At 59.1% G+C, this 14672-nt stretch overlaps 1 protein-coding gene across 7 annotated transcripts in view; it reads right to left on the bottom strand.

Annotated features, from left to right (window-relative positions):
* The window catches only part of STAB1 (stabilin 1), a 26850-nt gene extending 12178 nt beyond the window's left edge, over positions 1-14672 (bottom strand). For 6 of the 7 annotated variants that reach the window (XR_006199869.1, XM_042929598.1, XM_042929600.1 and 3 more), the window contains exons 1-26: positions 14518-14672; positions 10425-10561; positions 9964-10079; positions 9650-9735; positions 9511-9580; positions 9056-9151; positions 8600-8710; positions 7918-8114; positions 7539-7669; positions 7231-7358; positions 6849-6937; positions 6513-6650; positions 6230-6373; positions 5988-6050; positions 5593-5706; positions 5455-5508; positions 5133-5213; positions 4521-4679; positions 4096-4158; positions 3768-3863; positions 3492-3578; positions 2891-3002; positions 2227-2413; positions 2032-2125; positions 1776-1934; positions 379-474 (exon numbers count right to left, since the gene is read on the bottom strand). Coding sequence is in view for 6 of the 7 variants with exons in the window: in XM_042929598.1 (XP_042785532.1) it covers positions 379-474; positions 1776-1934; positions 2032-2125; positions 2227-2413; positions 2891-3002; positions 3492-3578; positions 3768-3863; positions 4096-4158; positions 4521-4679; positions 5133-5213; positions 5455-5508; positions 5593-5706; positions 5988-6050; positions 6230-6373; positions 6513-6650; positions 6849-6937; positions 7231-7358; positions 7539-7669; positions 7918-8114; positions 8600-8710; positions 9056-9151; positions 9511-9580; positions 9650-9735; positions 9964-10079; positions 10425-10561; positions 14518-14598 (2889 nt within the window). In the remaining variant the exon portion in view is untranslated. The remainder of the gene's footprint in view (positions 1-378; positions 475-1775; positions 1935-2031; positions 2126-2226; positions 2414-2890; positions 3003-3491; positions 3579-3767; positions 3864-4095; positions 4159-4520; positions 4680-5132; positions 5214-5454; positions 5509-5592; positions 5707-5987; positions 6051-6229; positions 6374-6512; positions 6651-6848; positions 6938-7230; positions 7359-7538; positions 7670-7917; positions 8115-8599; positions 8711-9055; positions 9152-9510; positions 9581-9649; positions 9736-9963; positions 10080-10424; positions 10562-14517) is intronic. The other variant, XM_042929599.1, reaches the window with a different exon arrangement.

Raw genomic sequence — 14672 nt, 5'->3', positions numbered from 1 at the left:
ACTTCATCATGACAGATGAGTTGGGAAAGCCCAGGGTTGAGGGAGCACCCAGGAGGAGAGGCCTGAACTGAGAGCAGGAGGAGCTAGCTGGGAGGCCTTCCAGAATACGTGGGCAGAGGTGCAGTGGTATTAGAGCAGAATGAAGTCGGGACAGACAGCAATGGGCTCAAAAAGGCCACAAGAGCATAGAAGAGGGTAGGGGGCAAGGGAGGAGACGGGAGGCAGGGCAAGGGTTGGGGCCTTAAGAACCAGTGAAAGCTCTATACTGTGGACAAAGGGGTGACATGGTTTGGATTTGTGGCTTGGATTCCAATCCTGGCCATAGACAGGGACAACCAGAGAGCCTCCCCCAGGCTCCGAGCCCTCTCGCCCCCTCACCAGGTCATGGCAGCCACCATTGCCTGCCCGGCAGGGGTCAATAGGACTGCACACATAGCCATCCCCTGCGAATCCCAGCTTGCAGGTGCACCGGCTCTGGAGAGGTTAGAAGCAGAGGGCCTTATCTCACCAGGGGCACGCCCCTCTCCTCCTCCACTCCCCAGCTGTCCATGGGCCTTATGTCCTGGGGAGCCTTGTTCAGACACATGGAGCTTCTCCCAGCTCCATCCACATTCCAGATCAGGATTCTGAGGCCCTGAGGGGAGGCTGGCTCTCCAGATGAGCCAACAGAAGTGATGGCATCGTCAGGGAAGCATCCATGGGGACTTGGTACCCCTCTGCCCTCAGGCCTGGGAGAGGTCAGCAACGTGTGGTGAGCAGGCAGGTGTTGGCAAGGCTGGCCCCAGGGCTGGTGGCACAGACCCACCTCTGACCCTGCCACCCTGCTCTGATCCTTCCCACTGAATGCCTGTGTCTTGGGCTTGTCCCCACTGCAGCTGAGTGGTGACACTCCCCAGATCTCAGTTGCCCTCCTCTGCAAGTTGGGGGAATCTCAACCTGCTTATTCTGGTCCTCGGTTCAGGACTTTAACATTGTGTAGCTTCTTGTGGAGTGGAGAGTGCCAGCCCTCATAGCCAGCTGGGCGCTCGCCATGGACACCCCACAGGCGGGTGGCCCCAACCATCATGAGCAAGGTCCCTGCACACACTGATCCAGAGCCAGCCAGGCCTGGTCTCCCGATCAGCATACTAGACACTTGAGTGCCACCTAGTCCTCAGGTTCACGGGTCTGATGTGCCTCACAAGGAAAGCTCCAGATGCTCAGACCCTGTGGCTGGGGTCTGAGGCTGCAAAGCTCCACAGCTGGATTTCCAGGAGTCTAAACATTTGGGGATGCCACTTTCCTTGGGCAGGAGTCTCCCCCTCCTTTGCTCAGCTTTGAATTCCTAAGTCTAGAATAGGGACTAGCATGTAACACACTCCTGGTGCCATGTGGGAAACCAGTGAGTGAATGAGTGAACTCATGGTCAGAAGACAGTGGCCCTGAGGCCAGAAAGAGCAGAGGACTCGTGGACTCAGTTACGAGAGTCCTCATCCCCAAAGGACGGGAGCCGCGGCCTTCTGATTTGGGGAATAGGCAGCCTTGGACTGGTGCTAGAATGCGCCTTCCTTTAAAACTGTCATGGCCTTCATGTTGTCTCCAGGACACGTCTGCTGCTTCTAGACTACACGACTCAACATTCCAGACCTGCATTCTCACTTGTGTCTGAGATTTGAGACCCTCAGCTGGAGTTCTTGGGAGTGGATGCCCATGGAGCCAGATGGGGTGGGGTGAGAGACCCCCAGAATGAAGACCCCTCGCCCCACTCTGCTGCCTCTAGGCTTGCTGTGCCTCACCTGCCCAGGTCCCACGTAGCTGCAGAGGGCGTCGGCGTGACAACCACCTCTCACATCCAGCTCACACTCGTCGATGGCCACACAGACACGGCCGTCCCCGCTCCAGCCTTTGTGGCATGTGCAGTGGTGGTTGCCCAGGGCCCCAGGGACACACTCAGCCTGTGAGAGCCACGATGAAATGACTCAGCTCTGCAGGATGGTGGGCTGACCCTCCCACCCCTGGGTCAGGGCTTCAGAGAGAGACAGTGAGACTGACATTTTCTGAGCAGCCACCACGGTCTGGGTGGGAGCAGGGGTTGCTGGGTGTACAGGAGAAGCCATCACCCTCGAAGCCATCGAGACAGACGCACCTGAACGAGAGGCCTCCAGTGAGCCTCTGGAAGAGCTCAGAGGCCGAATGAACTGACATGCATGGTCATGGACAAGGCAGAGGGGAAACGTGAGTCCTCACCTGGTAACGCCTCCCTGGCTAACACAGCGGGCATGCAGGTGGCAGCTCTGGGCCCGTTCTGTGGGCCCACAGTTCACAGAGGACTCATTGCAGAAGTGGCCGCTGAAGCCTGGGGCACACGTGCCACGCTGGCACACACCCCCACTGCCTGGACGGTTGTCACAGAGACCGTGGACGCAGCCACAGTCTGCAGGGAGGAGATGGGATCAGGAAAGCTAAGACAGGGGCAGAGCTGGCTGGGAGCCAGGATGAAGCCACGGGAGCACTGGGGACGGGGAATGGGGCAGCCGGCATAGATTTGACTTCAGGGTCACAAAATCAGAGGCCATCCCAGACTCAGTGGACAGGCAGAAGAAATGCAAGCAGGGCCATTCATTGCTTTCAGTCACCCCATTCTAGCTTCCCTGCCCCCAACAGCACCATCAGAAAGTTCTTTTGTGTGTCTGACTTAAATCTCACATGCTTTAGATTGAACCACAGCTGTCATCCTGGCGTGGGTGAAGGAGACATCTATTTTTGTCCCCAAATCCTCCCCTCCTCCCTCTGGCCTTTACTCTTCCTCCTCTTCCTCCTGGGGCTCTATTCCCCTTCTTGAGAGCCCCCAACCCTCTTTCCAAGCAGAGCCTTTTTTCCCTGGCAGGCAGCCTGGGCCAGGACCACCCACCTTCCTGGCACCGGTCTCCATGCTTGTTTGGGTTAGAGCAGATGTGGCAGGCGATGCCTTTGTAGTCTGGGAAGCAGAGGCAGGCCCCGTTGCCCCGGACCCCGTCGCTGCACTGGAGGTGGACAGGAAGAGGGACCAGTCATGGGGTGGGGGCTGTCCTTGCCCTCCCCCACACCCTCTTCCTCCATGGGGTGGCTCTGAGCTTCTGCTCCCCGCGGAAGACCTCACCCTGGAAGAGACCAAGCCACCGATGCTGCCAAAGAACTGGGGCCCTAAAAGACAACCGGCCCTGGAGGCTTCAGGGGGGACCTGTGCACAACCTAGAAACGCACAACCCCTAGGGTGTCTTCCCTGCCCTCGATGCTACCAAGTGGCAAAACAGAACACACAAGAAAAGCACCGACAAATAGGTTTCATGAAAACAGGTGCCCAAGTCCATCTACTTAATTATTTCTAATTAAAATACTAAAAACAATATGGTCCAACTCCCTCTGCCTAAATGTTGGAAGCCTGAGACCACAGAGCGGCAGGCTTGACTCAGACACACAGGGTGTCGCTGGCCAACTCCCACCCCTCACCCCAGGGCAGTGGGGGGACTCACGGTGCCTTTGCCATAGCAGGGGTTGGAGAAGCCCCCAGGACACTGTATACAGTCAGGCCCAAAAAACCCTTTGCAGCAGCCAGGTTTCTGTAAGAGACAAAAGTGTGTCTGAGGGTCCATCTGGGGCCACTGCTGCTCTCTGGTCCCATCTCTAGAACAAGGGGGTGCATGAAGCCCCTCTGGGATGCAACACAGCTCTCTGAGGAAGGCAGCCTGCTCTGCCCCGGAGGGGAGGCTCCAGCTCACTGGCAGTGAGCACCCCACACCCAGGCTCACCAGGATAGTCTGGTTGCAGTAGTGAGCGCAGCCTTTCTTCAGGACGTTGAGCCCAGTAGGGTCATGGGTGTAGACACACTCCTTGGGGAAGATGTCCTGGGGTGGGCCGTGCAAAGCTGATCAGCAGGCATGGGGCCTGAGCCGGCCCCTTTCGCCAGGCAGCTCTGATCCAGGGACCACTCAGCACTCTGGGTCCAGCATTCCCACCCTCAGTGGGGCCGAGAGGGACTGAGGCTCCAGGTCCAGCCTCACAGGGCCTTCTCCCCACCCTGACCCATGACGGAAGTCTCACTGGGCAGCCCTAAGGGCCCAGCCAAGGGACACTCACCAGCTTCATGCTGTTGGGGGGGCACATGCTGGTGTTCAGGGCTTGGCAGTCCACACAGGAGCCCTGTGCAGGGAAGGGCCGACAGGAGGAGGGGGGTGGCGGGGAGAGTGGTTAGTCATGGTTTATACAGAAGACCCGAAGAAAGTGTCACGGAGCCAAGCCCCGAGGTATGAGAGAGTCAACTGTCGGAGGGCCAGGGCAGAAGGAAGAGCTTAGCGTGGGAGTGTGAGAACTGTGCCAGAGGGCGGGGACAGAGGGCCAGAAGATGCAGGAGTGATCTTGAAGGAACCATCAACAGCACTGCTGACACCTGGCGGTGGGGGAGGCAGGCACCTCTGTGGGGTGTGTGCCCAGGCCCCAGCCTTAAAGCCACTGGAGGAGAACAGGGACCCCAGGAAGGCTGGGACCGTGTGGCACGTGCTCACCGCCACGATCTTGTACTGCTCCTCGTTGCAGTGCTTAGGCAGGATGGGCAGGATGGTCGGGGGCAGCAGGACACCCTCCAGCATGTGGATCACGCCATTGGCAGCCAGCACGTCCACTCTCCGTAGTGGCACCCCCTCGGGTCCCAGCAGGATGCGCCCCTGTGGTGGAGCCCAGTGTGCGGCCTGTCTGGCCTGGCAGACCCCTGAGCCCGTGCCTCCTTCATCCCCACAGCCCAGCCTGCTGGCCCTCTCCTCTCCCCTCTCCCTGGCTCTCCAGAGCCTCCTGCTCTGGCAAAACTGCTCCAGCCTCTGTGTCCTGAGCCCTGTAGTGTCTGCTCATGTGGTTTCCAGCCTCTGAGCCCCAAGTCACACGGAATACCACCACCCCCCCCCACCCTTGTGCCCACCCTCCACGTCTTTGGAGCCCCCCCGGTCTGTTGGGCCCCAGGAGAGGGATTTGATCTGTGCCTGCCTCCCACATAGTCCCACCAGGGCCTGCACTCCATGGGGCTCAGAGCATAAAGGCAGGTCCAAAAGAGACCACGTAACCAGCCAGTCATCACCAGCTCCTCCATCAGTCCATTTGTTCCAGATTTTGTTTGTGGAGCTCACCTCCTCAGAGATATTCACAGCCAGGACCTGGTTTGCCATGGTGAGGACCCGACCCTTGGAGATGAGCTTCTCAATGGTCAGCTGAGGCGGAGGAGAGTGTGGCCTTAGGCTGGGCATTAGCCACACTGTAAAGCCCCAAACAGTCCTGCCCAGGTGACTCACAGCCACCACCTTGGTCCCCAGACTCTCTTCTGTGCTTATAGAGTCCAAACGGATGGGGAGAGGAAAAGGGGCTCCCAGGGAGGCCAAGACCTACAGACAAGCATCCAAAAGCCCAGCAGCAGGTACAAGCTGGTCACCCTTCCAGAGAAGAGTCTCTCACCTGCCCATGGCTGTAGATGTGGTACTTCACCAGCTCCTGTAGTTTCGACAGACCCTGGCAAGGGAGAGAGGGCTTGGTAGGAGAGGGTAGAGGCCCAGGTACCCTGTCTCCCCAGACCCTTCTCCCCACCAAGCTTACTGCTGTGAAGAGGTAGATCAGACGGCCATCACGCAACATATCCACAGCCTCGTTGCTTGGGACAAACACTGTGAATGGCCCAGGCCCATCCAGGATGGAGGGTAGCCCACAGTTCTGTGACAGCGAGAAGGAGGCTCAGCGAGGCTCGGCCTCTACCTCTGAGGCCTGCCTGGGCCCCACCACCCTCAGCCTGCAGGGAACGCCCACGAGGAGTAAGTGGGAGACAATGGCATTGGGTCCATGCTAACACAGGACCTCAGGATGGTGATGGGAAGGTTACAGGGTGGGGGCATGGGCAAAGACCCATACTACTCCAGATCCCCAGATCCCTCTGGGGTAATGAGGGGTCCCGAGCCAAAAGATCAGATGGGCTAGGACCATTCCCCCAAACTCACCTCCAGGATGGTTTCAAACCGGCTGAAGGCCTCAGTAGAGGCAAGGATCTGGCCGATGGTTCTCTGTAGCAAGGGACAAGCATGAGAGCCCCAGAGAAAAGGGTGAGGCTGCGTCAGCCTCAGAGGGGAAGGAGTTCTGTTCCACTCCTGCCCAGAACTGCCCCTGCTCACTCTCTGAACTCTGTGAGAGTCAGAGGTCACCCAGTGGCACGAGATGGAGAAAGGGGAGGGCACTGGCTTACCTTGGGGTCCTCAGGGAGCTCTGGTGGGGGCTGCCACTGCAGAGCAGTGACCAAGTGGAAGACACCGTTGGCTGCCGGGTAGTTGGCCTTTTGGATGGTGAATGTTTGCTGGGGGTGCTCTTTGTACTTGTATGTGTACTTCTGCTGAGATGTGAGACCTCTGGCTCATACGGCACAGGCCAGCCTCCTGTGCCGAGGCTCCGTTCCACCTCCACACCATTGCTCAGGCAGCGTCCCCCAACTGTGACACCTCTGGTCCCCAGGCTGGGGTTGCCCTCCTTACCATGAAGTGATTGAAAGTGACGGTGAGCTCCTGCCCATCCAGTGTCCACCACCTGCGTGTCTGCTGGGTCCCCAATTCCTCCAGGATGTGCTGTCCTGCTACGATGTGCTGTTTGCAGAGCTGCCGGGCAACGGACGCCTGTGGGCACAGGGGGACGAGGGTGCCGAATGGGCCCGTGGCGGTCGTCATGCCACGCTGCCCAAGCAATGGAGAGGACAGGGGGCGTCCCAGGCCTCAGATCCCCAGAGTGTGGCCTCTCTTGGGGCCCTCAAGCCTGGGGCAGGCCCAGGGAGGAGGCAAGGGCTGGCAGCCAGCTCCTCAAGGGGAAGGGCTCACGTTCATGGTCCTGGAGAAGACAGACGAGAGGGACGGTACCAGCACGGTAAATGGGCCCGATGTGGTGAGGATCTCGCGGCAGCCCTGGTCTGGGAGCCGGGAGAGGATGTATTAGAATAGATCTGGGAAAACCTCAGGCATCAGTCCTATGTTTTGGAGAGTTGGGTGGGGGGGCACTGGGCCTAGGTCTAGGGTAGATGAGAGGCATCAGGATTTGGGGGACTAGCTCCTACCTCCAATCACACACCCCACCCCGGCCCACTCTACTTCCATAGCTCTTGGGCAGAGAGACAGGGCATCCTTGCAGAGTCCGCCCCTCCCTCCCTCCTAAGAATGTGAGTATGAGGGACAAGGTCACAGGCAGGTGGTAGGGGTCACACACCCAACATGGCCAGGGTGACTCTCAGCCGCAGGAACACCACACCCAGCTGGCTGGCCTTCTGTATCTCATGGAGCAGGTGTCCATAGCAGGCACGCCCATCCCCTACCTCACCCTCCTTGCACACACAGCTAGGGACATGGGTAGAATGGGTCAGGGCAGGGGTATGGCCCGTCCCCACCTCCTGGCCCTCACGCATCTGTCCCCTCAGGGCCTTTGAACTGAGGGTACACATGTGTGCACACTTGCCCCTGCCCAGCCCACCCTCTCTGCTCTGCCCCCGGTGCCCACCCCGAAGCCCTCGTGCCTACCTGGTCTTCCCATCGGAGGTCACCTGACAGGTGGCTGACCGGTCGCAGGAATGAGGGAAACAGTAGGCAAAGCAGCCCGCAGAGGCATTGTGATTGATGCTGACCAAGCCTGGCTTACACTGGCAGGAGGCCTGGGCCACCAGGCAGGGGGAGGAGGGTGACATCACATCTGTGAGAACCACTGGCATCTGCTGCACCCACAAAACTATGCTCGGCCCGTGCACCCACCAGCTGAGAAGAGGGCTGTCATCTTCTTCCCATTTTACAAAGGGGACAACTGAGGCTCCCAAGAGGCCCGTGAGGGCCAAGAGGCCTAGGGTCCAGTAGCCAATGGGGGTGGGTGGACCACGGGACAGGCCCGAGCCAGGGCCCGGCTCACCTTGCCTGATCTCAGGTATAGACACACGGTGGAGTTGATGGGGCAGCCACCATGGTTGATGGTGCACGGGTCATGGGGCAGACACACCGTCCCGTCACCGTGGTAGTCCTTGGGGCAGCGACACTGTGCCTGCCCCGTGGGGCTCACCGAGCACTGGGCCAGTGGGGAACAGGGCGATGGCTGGCAGGGATTAGGGGCTGCCAGGGCAGAGAAAGAGAGAGCCCAAGTGAGCTGAGCACCCAGGAGCCTCATCACGTCTGCAGGAATGGCCCAAAGATGAGGTGAGCAAGTTGATCTAGAACTTGGAGACAGGGCCTCTCTCGGTGGCAGGCTGTACTTGCTGTAAATGGCCAGATTGTACTTGCTGGTTTAAAAGGGGGCGCCTGGGTGGCTCAGTCGGTTAAGTGTCCGACTCTTGATTTTGGCTCAGGTCATGATCTCACAGCTGTGAGATTGAGCCCTCAGTCTAGCTCTGTGCTGCCTGTACAGAACCTGCTTGGGATTCTCTCTCTCCCCCTCTCTCTCTGCCCCTCCCCGGCTTGCGTGCACTCGCTTTCTCTCTCTCTCTTTCTTTCCAAATAAATAAATAAATAAGCTTAAAAAAAATTTTTTTTTAAAGGATGTCTTCCCAGCCCCTGGTCATTCTGAACTTGGGCCTCTGGCATCTAGGTCGCTGACTTACCTCTACATTCTCTGCCCTGCTGGGTGTGGCCCGGGAGGCAGCTGCAGGCAGGGGCCTCTGCAGAGCACTGGGAGTTCTGGGGACAATTCAGGGCCTGGCAGACTGGCAGCTCTGAGTGGAGAGGGGGGAGTATTATGGTGACGCAGAGCTCCAGGTTGGGGAGGAAGGAAGATAGGAACGAAGATGTTCTGCCCAGTTTGCTGTGTAACTCTGGCCAGGGCCTTACCCTCTCTGGGCCTCTGGGCAGTATAGGTCTCAGATGGTGTTCCCTCCCCCAGACCACTGTGTCTCTTTCCTACTTTGAAAGAAATTAGGCTTTGGGCAGAAGTCCTGCTGAGGCTCAGGCCCCATCCCTCACCTACTGGCCTCTCTTGCTCTGGTCACTGAGCAAGGGCTCAGCACTTGCTCAGTGAGCAAGAGGCTGCCATTCCATCCTATCCCAGCATCCCTGCCCACCTTGGTCACAGCGGGGTCCGGTGTATCCAGCAAAACACAGGCAGCTTCCATCTCCAAGTGGCCCATGGTTGCACACGCCATGAACACAGCTGCACACTGGGAGGGACACACAGGGACACACGGGGACATTGAGTCCCTACCCTCTGCATTTCTAGAACTCAGTTTCAGCTGGCACCAGCCCAAGAATACAGGGCTGTAATGTAGGACCACAGGGGAGATGGGAGCCCAAGGGAGGCTCCTGGCCTAGCCTAGGGGCCCAGGGGGTGGCTTCCTGGTGAAGGCCTCTGGGAACAGTACGGGACTGGAGGTACGAGCCGGCAAAGCTCATGTCCTTGGAGGTGAAGTGTCAGGCTGAGGGACTGGGAGGGAGCCTGCTGGGGGGCGGGTACATGGACTAGGTCTCCACAGTTCCCCAGGTGGGCAGTGGCCCTGCCCCCTGCCCCGCCAGCACTCACCTGACTGGCAGTTGGGCCCAAATCGGCTGGGGTCTTGGCACTCCTGGCAGGAGGAGCCACTGAAGTTTTCCTGGCAGAGATTTGCAGCAAGTCAGTGCAGCCCTCCACTGCCCCCACCCCAGCCCTACCAGGCCCTTACCTGGCACACACAGGTCCCGTTCCCGTCTATGCCATCCAGGCAGGTCCCACGGCCATTACACGGAGTCTCAGCACCTCCAGGACACTCTGTGAACCGCCCCCCCCCGGAACTCAGCTGTGCCCCTAGGAACTCACAATTCACCCCTGACCCCAGCAGCTCCAGGCAGCCCCGGCCCCTCCCCCAGGCAGCCAAGCTATGCTGGTGCTCGCTCAGTGTCCATTTACTGAATGAGTGGAGGGTGATGCAGGCAGAAGCTGCAGATGGGGGCACCCAGGGCTGAAGTATGAGGAGCAGGGTTGGGCCCCCACCAATACCATAACACTGGGATCCCCAGTAGCCGGGGCAACAGGCCTTCTCCACCACGTCCTTCCAGCACTCCATGCTGCAGCCGCTCATAGACATCAAAGAGTCCCCCAGCTGCACCTCATAGCTGGGCACAAAGGTGGGCGGGGTGACAGGAGGGACTCCCACTCTGCAGCCCCCAGCCTGGCCTCCCCACACTGGGTTTCAGTGCTCTGGCTCTGCCTCCTCTCTGTCTGCCTGGTCCGGAGATGAGCACAGGGCTGGCAAGTAGTAGGTGCTCAATAAATACCAGCTGCCCCCACCTCCTCCCTACTCCCTATCTCTGCCCCACTGGAAGGGCAACAGACATGTGAATAAGTGAGTCCCTGCCCGCACCACCCAAGCCTGCCAGGCTCTCCCTCGTCCCCCCAGCCCTCCCCCACCCTACAGGATGCTCCTGGAAGTGGACAAGGATGGAGGTGGGGATCCACACCGGCAGTCCTGTGAGATCTTCTCTGGTAACTCCCGAAGCCAGCCTGGGGGGCACATCCGCCTCTTAATGGCGGGGCACATGGTGCAGGGTATGCGCATGACAAACTTGGTCTTCACATCGCAGCGTCTGGACCGCACCTGGGCAACAAGTGGAATTTGGGGCGAGGCGGCCTGGACCCTGTACCCAGTCCTGGTTCTGCTCTGACTGAGGCAAGGCCTAGCACTTCTCTCCAGGCCTTGGTTTCCCACCTGTTCCAGTGAGGACAGGGGAAGCTGTGAGAGATGGGGAAACCTGCCTGTCACAGGTCCTCCCTGCCATGGTATTTCCTATACCACAGCCACGGACTTCTGCCCATGGCCACAAACATATGCCCAGAAGCCTCAGAGTCTATACCTCCTGACGTGATGAGAACCCAGCCATTTTGTTAGACCTTAGTTCATTCAGATGACGAAACTGAACCCTGGGCCCCAAACCACCCAGAGACTGGGTCTGTCAGGGACCAGAACCTGAATTCTCAACCTAGTGTCCATTATCACCTCTCACTTAAGAGTAAACACTAAATGCCACAGCAGACACTACTTGGGAGAGCACAGCGATTCAATTCCCAGGCCCAGGCAGAACCCCTTTGGTCATCACTTTGCCCTGAGCATGTCTCCACTGTGCTGCTAAATGACCCTCTCAGCAAGCCCAAGGGCCTGCTCAGCTGCCCCAGGGGCAGAGACCCAACAGCCAGCCCCAGACCCAAGAGGTAGGCCTGTGTGAGCAGACGTGCACAGGGAGTCTGCATGGGTTCCCTAAGTCCTGACCCCAGGCCTGGCGCCTGGCCCCTGGCCCCACACAAGAACGCGGACCCAGAGGTCCACAACTTATCATCGGGTGGGCAATGCTGGCGCGAGGGAGCTGCGAGGACCCAGGCGGCTTCCCAGGGGTGGTGACTCAATTGAGTTGGGGCTGAAAGATGGATAAGAGTTGGCCAGGGTAGTGCCCCTGGTAGAGGGGAACAGGAGAGGCAAAAGCCAGGAAGTGGAAAGGAGCGGGTGACAAAGTGTGACAAGGCAGAGAGTGGCTAAGGAGAGAGGCCAGTGGCCAGGCCAACTGGTTTGTTTTAAATGGACCTCTGGCCAAGGTGGGGGAGGGGGTGGGGGGAGGAGAAGAGACCATCCCCTGAGGGTGCCGGATGCTGAGAAAGCCCAGCCCTGTGGTCCCACTCACTGGCCTGCCACAGCCCCTGCCAGTCCACTATCCCTGGGGCCACCGTCATGGCAACAAAGTCCCAAGAACAGTGCTATGCCCTGGAGGGATGGAAGTTTAAGTCTACATTGTAAGTGGGAGAAAGGGCCATAGGAGAGTGTGTGTTGATGGAAGAGAGGATTTGGGGTTCCAGGGCCCAGACTAGAGAATCTAAGATATTCTAATCTAAAAAATGCTGAACATGCTGCGGTGCAAAGGGAGTGAGCCCAGAACATCTCTTTCCTAGAAGGTTACACGTGTGAGGCCTCTCAAGGCAAGAGGAGAGAAGAAACAGCAGCATGACACTTCTGAGAGGACCCGAGGGCCGCTCTCTGCTGCTGTGATTTGGCCCTTTCCGCTCATGCCTCTGCGGTCTGCAAAGAAGAAAGTTGCTGAGAGTGGCCTTAGGCCCAGCCGTGGGGCTGAGTGTTGTGGTGTCATTCCCCACCCTGGGGCTCAGCCTTTGCTGAGCCAGGGAGTGTCTAGGAAGTTGGGTAACTCCAAGCCTGGGCAGCTGCTGGCTCAGGGCAAAGGCACCCCTGAGGGCCACCTGGCCAGCCGGGCCCAGTTGCCATTGTGGCCACCACTGGCCCGGGGACTGGCTCTGAGAGGAATGGAAGGGTTTAGGGGAGGGAGACAGCACGCTTTCTTGGCTCTTGGCAGGGCGGTGGGGTGTGGAGTGTGGAGGTGAGCACAGGAGGAAGGTGTCCCAAGGGGGACACACTCACTCTCAGGCTGCTGCATTGGGAAATGTGTGTGAAATGGTGAAGGGTGGATAAGTCAGTGGCTGAATCATACTTCCCGTGGGGAGTGTACCAGATGCAGGCACCGGGCCCCTCTGCCCTACAGCCTGGAAGGGGCACCAGCCTCCCCAGTGCACAGAATCACTGCTGGTCCCTCTGGGTCACAGCCCAGTGCTGAATCAGATTCTCTTCTTTCCCGGGCACCTCAGAACCGCCTGAGCCAGGCCCTGGGTGCTGCCCCCTCCCTGCTCCAATCCAGAACTGATTTTGCAACATCTGCTTCCCACAGAGACAGATGTTGCTGGGGAAGTTGAGGAGACATGAGGTGTAAAGCCTGTTGCCAGTGGGAGAAATTCCCCCAAGATGGGGCCTGGGGCCCAGAACCCAAACTCCCTCAGAGGGGCAGCCCCCTCCGAACCCCCAACTGCTTTCTCTGCCCTAGATCAGGGCTCTTCTCCCTCTAACCCCCAGCTTGAGACTACAGGCTCCGCCAGCACCAGCACAGAGGAAACACTAAGCAAAAGGCGTTTTGAATGGACAAGGGCTAACACTCCCCCTCTTCCAGGAAGCCTTCCTTGCCTCTACTGCCTGAACCTGCCTGTGTTTGAGTCCTGCTTCTGCCTCTCACTGGCTGTGTGACCCACAGGTCATCCTTACCCCCTGGAGCCTCAGTTTCCTAATATTTAGAGAGGGCCTCACACTACAGGGATTGCCAGGAGGGTCGGGTGACTGAGGATGCAAGAGAAGGCCGGTATTGCCACCTCCCTGTTCATGGGAGCCCCGGGGACCATCAGACCTGGCCCAGGCTGGCTAAGCCCCAGCCCGGCTAAGCCCCAGCCCCAGGATATCGACTCAGAGGTGGTCAGAGCATAGGTCTTTGACAGGGAAAAATTCCCAGCGTGAGGCGCCTCATTGACCCCTGTCCCCAGAACATGGGGAGGTGGCAAGGCGTATGAAATGCCCTTGTATTTCACTTGTGGGAAAAATGGAGGAGGGAGGGAATGGGAACCCACCTGCAGGGCTCATTGCAGCCTAGAATCCTGGGCTCTTCCAACCATCGGTCACCCCTGCAGCTTCCAACCTGCCCATCCCCAGCTCCGATCTGGCGCTACCTGGCAGTGGAATCCTGGACAAGTCCTTCCTCTCTGGATCCCAGCCTGCCCACTAATAATAATGGGGACAGCAGCAGCTGTCCCAAGAATCAAATGAACTTGGCCTCATGGTGGAGGGAACCCTCAACTGCAGGCAGGCCCCAGCCAGGCAACTCTATCTCCACATTCAGGGTGGGAGGCTCTTCTGGAAGCTCCAGTGGGGACAACGTCCCTGCTCCGGGGCTCAAGCAGACCTGCAGCCCGGCAGCCAGGAGGCAGCTGACACACGCGGGACCTGACAGCCACACACTGGGACCCCTTCTCTGGGGACTCACAGGCAGTGATTGGGAGCATGGCTCCAGAGTTGGACAGACCGGTCTCCATCATCCTTGAACTTAAGCTCCCTCAGGCAGAGAACAGGACCCACTGTCCAGGGGTCATGAAGATTCCAGAGGATAATGGCCAGGTGCACCCAGGGCTGTGCACTTGATAAAGGGCAGCTCTTAGATTTGAGAGTATTCCTGTTGGCTGCTGCTTACCCAGAGGGAGTAGGGTTGAGTAGACCTCATTCTACCCCTGGGGCCAAATACAGGCACACATACATGTGTGTTCCACAACCCTCCAGGGTTGGGGGTGATGTTATCTCCAATCCCCAGGCCAGGGTCACAGAGAGACCAGGCCCCAGTCTGGACAGGGAGGGCAGGAGGATGGGCCTGGCTCTGTACCCCCCAACTTCAGGCTGGGGAGCCCTGGGATGGCTGCCCACACCACATGGCTGGCAGGCTGGGTGCAGTTATAGGAGGGCAGGCCAACACACCCCTGCCACCCGAGGCAGCTAGACACAGACCTCTCAGCCTGTGGAGGTGGGCACAATAGCCCAGCCCTCTGGTCTTGCTCGGAGTCAGACAAGTATCGGCTGCCCCGTGTGTCCCCCCAGACCTGTGCCCGATCTGTGCACACTTCCCTCCCTGCTCCCACCACTGGCCAGCGGGCCTGGATACCATGTCCCCCACACTGGCTCCTACTCACCTTCTGCCCCCTGGTGAAGCTGGAGCCTGCTAGGCAGAAGGCCAGGAGGCAGAGCAGGAGGAGGCCCCGGGGCCCTGCCATGGCTGGTGGCGGCTGGCGGGCACGCCGTCCAGGACAGTCAGGGCAGCCAGTGTGGGGAACGAGCTTTAGGAGGC

This window comes from Panthera leo, chromosome A2 (assembly GCF_018350215.1).
Source record: "Panthera leo isolate Ple1 chromosome A2, P.leo_Ple1_pat1.1, whole genome shotgun sequence".
Lineage (NCBI taxonomy): Eukaryota > Metazoa > Chordata > Mammalia > Carnivora > Felidae > Panthera > Panthera leo.
This window is presented reverse-complemented; position numbering and strand designations above follow the sequence as displayed.